General features: G+C 42.0%; 1 protein-coding gene across 4 annotated transcripts in view; it reads right to left on the reverse strand.

Moving 5' to 3' along the window:
• The window catches only part of CNOT2 (CCR4-NOT transcription complex subunit 2), a 111,617-nt gene extending 106,075 nt beyond the window's left edge, over positions 1 to 5,542 (reverse strand). For 2 of the 4 annotated variants that reach the window (XM_065888308.1, XM_065888306.1), the window contains exon 1: positions 5,495 to 5,542. Coding sequence is in view for 1 of the 4 variants with exons in the window: in XM_065888305.1 (XP_065744377.1) it covers positions 5,495 to 5,499 (5 nt within the window). In the remaining 3 variants the exon portion in view is untranslated. The remainder of the gene's footprint in view (positions 1 to 5,494) is intronic. The other 2 variants (XM_065888307.1, XM_065888305.1) reach the window with 1 other exon arrangement.
• Positions 5,543 to 6,669: the final 1,127 nt, after the last annotated feature.

A 6,669-nucleotide genomic window follows, 5' to 3' on the forward strand; every position in this document is an offset into this window, starting at 1 on the left:
GTTCCCAGTACTAGAACAAACTCTCTTTTAAAATAATATACTCTCTGTATCTTCAGTAGCTTTTAGTCATTAAAGTCAATGAAAAAAAAAGAAAAAATAGTCAATGAAAAATACGTAGGCAAATGAGACATTTCTAAGATCTCAAGTCAAATGTTTAGCATCTTGGGACTTCCCTGGTGGCTCAGTGGTTAAGAATCCGCCTGCCAATGCAGGAAACAAGGGTTTGATCCCTGGTCCAGGAAGATCCCACGTGCCACGGAGCAACTAAGCCCTTGTGCCACAGCTACTGAGCCTGCGCTCTACAGCCCGCGAGCCACAACTACTGAAGCCCACACACCTAGAGCCCATGCTCCACAACAAAGAGAAGCAAAGGCAAAGAGAACAAAGAGAAGCTGGAGCACTGCAACCAAGAGTAGCCCCCCCACACACACACCACTGCAAATAGAGCAGCAAGGAAGACCCAACGCAGCCATAAATAAATAAATAAATAAATTCATTAAAAAAAAGTTAGCATCTCCACTAAATGCAATTCTTTAAGTCATTTACTGTTTTGATTTCTATAGTTTAAAAAAGGGACACAAAACTGGTGCACAATCTCTTATTCAAGCCCTTAAAGGCCACGTATTTCTCAGAATTGGAATTTGTCAGATTTTAGAAAGTTAAGATAGCATATATATTACGTATGACCTAACACCTCCCAGGGTGGCCTAGACAGCACTTGCCATCAAATATATTAATATTTCTGCATCAAAACAGAAAATCAGGTTAACACAGATAGACCATGAGTAGGCTACCAATTTCAGTTGGAATTTGCCTTCACACTTGCTTTTTTAAAAAGTCAGTTTTTAGAGCTTTTGGAAATTTGGACAGCCAATAAAAATACATTAAATCATCTCATCCAGTTTTCACAAGGAGAATGGTATTCAAAACCTAGAGAACTCCTACTTTGTACTAGGCACTAGGTCAGGCACTGAGAGTAAAAAGGTGGGGGCTAAGGAGGAGGACATAGAATCTAACGTCAAAAAGCCCAAATCTAATAGAAGCTCACTTTAAGCAACTGTAAATATATTATGGGGTAAACACAAAGTATCTCCTTCAACCAATGACCTTAGCCATACAAAATACAGCAAGAAATACAGACCTTAACACTGCCAGAAACACTTTGTTACTTACATCCTTCCCTCAGTCCTGTACTCACTCCACACACATTTTTCTAAGAAGCTGGTTATCTAGTTTCCCATAGGTAATTAAGAAGCAGAACTGTAAAAAACGATTCAAGGAAGTTAAGGATGCCCTTCTACCCATACCCTTCTCCAATCTGTTGTTTCCCACCCGTGGACTGGGCAACAACACGTGACTGCACTGTCAAATGACAATTTGGCACCAGTTCAGTTGACTGCATATTTATTGATAACCTACTATGTATTATGCACTTAGAAGGTACCAGAAATGTAAATATAAATGACAAAGCCCTACCTCTCAGGTGCTTACAATCCAGTGGAGGTTAAGGGGGACGGTGGGGATGGACAGTAAATTACAATACCATGTGACACATTCAATAATAGAAATTTGAAGAATAAAAAGCAGTACAGCAGAAGGATTTGGGAAATCAGGAAAGGTTTCTTTAAGAAAGTGACACCAGAGTAGTTCTGAACGATAAGAAATTTGTCAAACAACAGAGAAGTGATACTAAAAATACCACCACCATCCCCTCCAAGCCCCACATAAAAACATATGCATGAAAGCAAAAAGGGAAAACTTTCAGGGTAAGTGGCAGATATGTCCAAAATATCTAGCTATATCTAAACAGACTTAGGTCCCTGGTGTAATCATATACAAAATATTAAAGTGTGTCCAGAAAAGGAAAATTATGTTTTTTTCCTCTTAGGTAATTCATTTTGCATTTCATGATTATATAAGCTATGTGGCCTTACCAAAAAATAAACATTGTAAACCATTTTATTAATGCATAATGTAGCATATCCCCAAGTGATAATACCAAGAGATTATCATCTGTATTTCAGAGAACAAGATGTCAGAAAAAAAATACTAGGAATTCTTTTTTCCAAGTCATTTCTAATAGTATAGACAAAGTAAATAAATAAACAAGCCATATCAGCATGACTTGTCATGAAAGGAGTTTTAAGAGTTTAAAAAAGGATGTCAAACAGAAAAACTAAAGCAACAAGAAAAATATATATATATATAGTATTTAAGTTGAAGAAGGAAAAGTTCAACGCACAAAACCAAGTTAAAAATTACAAAATAATTTTAAAACCTTAAAACCCTAGTGTTCATTCTATTTGTTTTCAAAGGTAGACGTTCTACAACAGACACCAATTTTAGTATAGATCTTTCCAAAAATACCTAGTAAAAGTCACAATGAAATTCAACTCCTCTAAGTATTATGGGTAGAAATCATCATAGTAAGGAAGAACAATCACATGCATCATCAACCAGAATGATTCCTGTCACAGCACTAGATCCTTTGATATCAATATTGTGATACCAATATTGCATGTAATTCTATTCAAACATTACAGTGCAACTCAGATTAACTCTGCCTCTAAAACTGCCCTACCTGGTACCTTGGTTTCTTTTGCTTCTTTGTGCTACGAAATCCACTAGAAGTCTAGGTAACAAAATCTTATTTAGTAGTATCTTTTCTGAAGATTGTATCACTGTTTGCATAAATTGTCCTCAAATGCCTATTAAGCAAGCACATGGAAAGTTTGCCTTTAAATATGTAATCATCACAAATGAACTTCCTACAGTTAAAAATGTTCACAATTAAAAAATACTGTTTAACACTGCTTTTTAAAGAGCAAAGAATAGTTACCTTATTTTTACCAATCTAATAATGTCTAGTCATTATTTCATATTTAGGTGTGAAGCATACCTTTTCTTTATTTTTCTGTATTATTAGAAAATCTTATGAAGCATATTTGTGAGTAAAAAGGGTAAAACTCTAACTTCCCACGGGTTGCAAAAAATTCTGTAAAGGTCTTTCAAAATACAAATACTTTTAATACCAGTATCTGCTGAAGAGATAAGAACCAAAACAACTGGGTTAGAAGCACTTCTAATGAAATCTACTCATAAATCTAAGTATTTATTTACTTTTGAACAAAGAGAATTTTCAGATTATAACTAACTGTGAAGTACCTATGAAAAATCAAAAAGTAAATTAAATATTCAAGGTTATTAAGTAAAAACACAGGTAACTAATTCTCTTGGGGAGGAATATCATTCTGAGGTTTATCTTCTAAGATCAAGTAGTACTTCAAAATGAAAGGGAATATAAATCACTCATGCATTTTGTCCTCATTTTTCTGCCATATAAATTTACTTTAAAACTAAAGTATTGTAGAAACTAAAAATCTTTAAAAGGTTGTATTTCTTGCTTGGTTAAATGTACAGGCAATTCTAATTCCCCAAGAGTATCAGATTAGGCTACAGATATCGCTATACAGTATACTTAGAACAAAAGGGTTCTGCCAACAAATGATGCTTACATTAATTAGAATGCCAAAAAATGTGAAAGTTTCTCAATTCCTATCTAAAATACAATACAAAGTAATCACAGAAGTCATGCAATTCAAGCCCTCAGGAAAAAAAAAATGAGAGTAAAGAACCTTTTTAAAATTAAATGAGGATCTTACAAAGTCAAGAAAGAAGTGGAGAAGTTCTGTCTTTTTTTTTTTACATGCACTTTGTATTTTTCCTTTAGATTTAATATTACACGAGAACTACAAACTGAAGCGGAGTTCAACATACAAAGTTAACTAAAGATCTTGGTCCATTAAGAAGTATTTCAATGAAAAGAGATCTGAATGTACACATCAAACCACCTGAATGTAGCCATTTAGCCATTTCAGTCCACTGTGATTCTTAAGCAACCCTTTAAATCTGGGATAAAGTTATCTTCCAAAATTGCAAAAGAGATGTCTTCACTGGCGTTTGGGAAATAACTTGTCAAATATACCAAGTATTCCCAAACAACAACATAAACCCGGTATGTAAAGAGATATTTTCAAATTTCTAAGCCCCGCCCCCCTACTTTATTACTTCCACTTATGTTGTTTTAAGAGGCAAATAACGCTGTACTTATGATTCTAGAGGTCTAGAAATTCCTAAAATCAAGCATGACAGAAAATCTGTTTAACTTTGAACTCTAAATTCAAGCATGGCCTCCCTCGTGAACAGATTCTAACTAGGTACTTCCTACCATTTCGCCAAGAATCTAAGGGTTGATATCACTGTATTTAATTATTAGAAACCGTCCAGAAGATTAAGAAAGGAGTAGGATTCTTTGACCAAGAGTTTTGAAACAAAATGTGTTGCATTCGGTCTTCTGGATGTTGAAAAGTGAAGGCATCTCTTAGGATTCGAAGGAAGCTGATGTTTAGGTTCCTTCCAAGAGGTTGGTACCCGTATGTAAGACTTTTGTAGTTGTAATATACCCACAGTGCCTGGAATAAACGCAAATTCTAAGACCTTGGAAATGTTCTCATAAAAGGAAAAAACTCGTATTCGCCAAGGCCCATAGTTACCAAGAGTTAGAGGCTGTCTCTCCTAGACGGACCACAGAGCCTAAACTAAGAACTAGGAGCGCCTCTTTCAACCCCAGTCACTTGTTCCGCGAAACTTTTAAGTTAGACCCAAGACAGCAAAAGGTGGAGAGGCCCCGGCGGAAGTAGAAACCTAGGGCTAGCAACTTCACAGACAGAGGCGCCTCGGGTTCCTCCGCCGCCCCAGGATTCTCCGGACTAAGTCTCTACCAGACCACGGAAGCTTCATCCTCCGGGTACGGAAGCAGAGGAAGCAACCCAGTTGCACTCTTTCTCTTCCACCACCCATAGCCTTCTGTACCCAAGGGCCTGGCAGCTCCTGAGGCCCGTTAGCCACTCCAGTGTCCCCCACCTTTTACGTGTACATACACAGAAACACACATAAGTTGCAGATGATGTGCGTGTATTGAGAGAATGTGAAGGGCCAGAGACCGCGGCAGCTGCCAGGAAGGCGGCAGCGCCGTCTAAAGCGGGCCCGGGGTCCTTGGCCACCGCCGCTGCCGCCTTCTCTTCTTCCCCAGGAAGCAGCGCGGCGAAGGCTCCTCCGCGCTGGAGGGAGCCCGGGGGAGAGGAGTCTGGGGGAAACCCCAGCGCCAGCTGAAGGGACCCGGCCTAGGATCCAGAACTGCCGCTGCAGCGACCCGACTACAGCGACGCTTTACGTCCCGTCCACCACCCTCCCCATACACACCCCCTCCCTCCCTCCACCGCCACCACCCCCCCTCCCCGCCCGCTCCGCTCTCCCTCTCTCGATTGGAGCTGAGACAAAAGCAACGGGAAGCGGCGGGCCGGGACGCTGCCCGCGGACCCCGGGCGCGACCGGCCCGGCCCCGAGGCATTCCCCCGCCTTGCGGGGGCCCCGAATCCGCCGCCCCCGCCGCGCGCCCCACTGCCAGACTTCCGAAAATTTGCCAAAAACTCACCGCATGAATTTTCTTGTCCCGCGGATCCAAGATGGCGACGTATCCACCGCGGAGGCTGCTGGGAGCAAGACCTTTACCCTCTGACCCCCGCCGTGACCCCCGTCGTTCCGACTTCCCTCGAGGCGGCGGCGGAAGGTGGGAGCGGCGATTGCCTACGGGACAGAGTTGGGGGTGGTAGACCGCTTCCTGCGCGTTCGAGACGGGTTGGGGAGGAGCGTTTCACTCCCTCACCTTCCTCCCTGCGGCCTCCACCGTTTCTCTCACCGACTCGTGGGGAGGTTCGTAGCTTCTCCGCAGTCGTTACAGCGAGCAGGGCCTCTGCGGCCCCTACGGCTCCCCTGGGGCCGGGTTGCTTCGCAGGGACCACGGGCCCTAGGTCCGAGGAGGACCGCGGGCTCCAGGGGCGGGGAATGATGAGGTGGCGTCGGTCCGCCCTCCCTGGGGACGCGAAACGTGTTTGTGTTTGTGTTTGTGTCGGACACCCCGCCCCCCTCCACGTCCGCCTCGTCCCGGCCCCACCTAGCTCCAGCCACCTGAAACTGATCTGATCACTATCCCCTTGTCTTCCCTCAGCCCCCGAAACCTCCGGTGCTTGTTCACGCACTTCCAGGGACTGGCAGCACATCACCATCACCTCTTGAGAAGTGAGTTCCCCTCAGCCAAAAACCCTTGGTATTTTCTACTCACCCCCCTTTCTTTTTTGTTGTTGTTTTTTAACTTGTCGGGAGGGAGCATATTGGAGAGCAGGTTTTTAAAATACTGTTGGGTGAGCTTTGCTGAGTTAGATTTATAGCACTTTTCTCGCTCCCACTCCCCAGTCCCCACGTAAGCTGGAGTGACTGCCTGCGCTGTCACCAAGACCGTTTGAAATTATGGTGGCTTAGGGGGAAACTTCAGGAGAGTGAAGTCTCTGCTTCCCAGAAAAATAATTGTCAAAGTGAAATTAATTTTATTTTCTTTGAAATAATAAATCTCTGTCTATTCCTTTGTGTATTGATCAACACTTCCCTTTTTACTTGACATTTTTGGACCTAAAAAGAGCCTCTGCATGCGTGTTTAGGAATTGTGTAGTTCATTGTTCATTCCTTTCTACTTGAGTAATAGAATTCGCTACTGTAAAGTACAATTCATTTGGAGTAAGTAAAATTTCTACTTCCCTTGTTTTGTTTCTTTTA

The sequence above is a fragment of the Phocoena phocoena genome, chromosome 11 (assembly GCF_963924675.1).
Source record: "Phocoena phocoena chromosome 11, mPhoPho1.1, whole genome shotgun sequence".
NCBI lineage: Eukaryota > Metazoa > Chordata > Mammalia > Artiodactyla > Phocoenidae > Phocoena > Phocoena phocoena.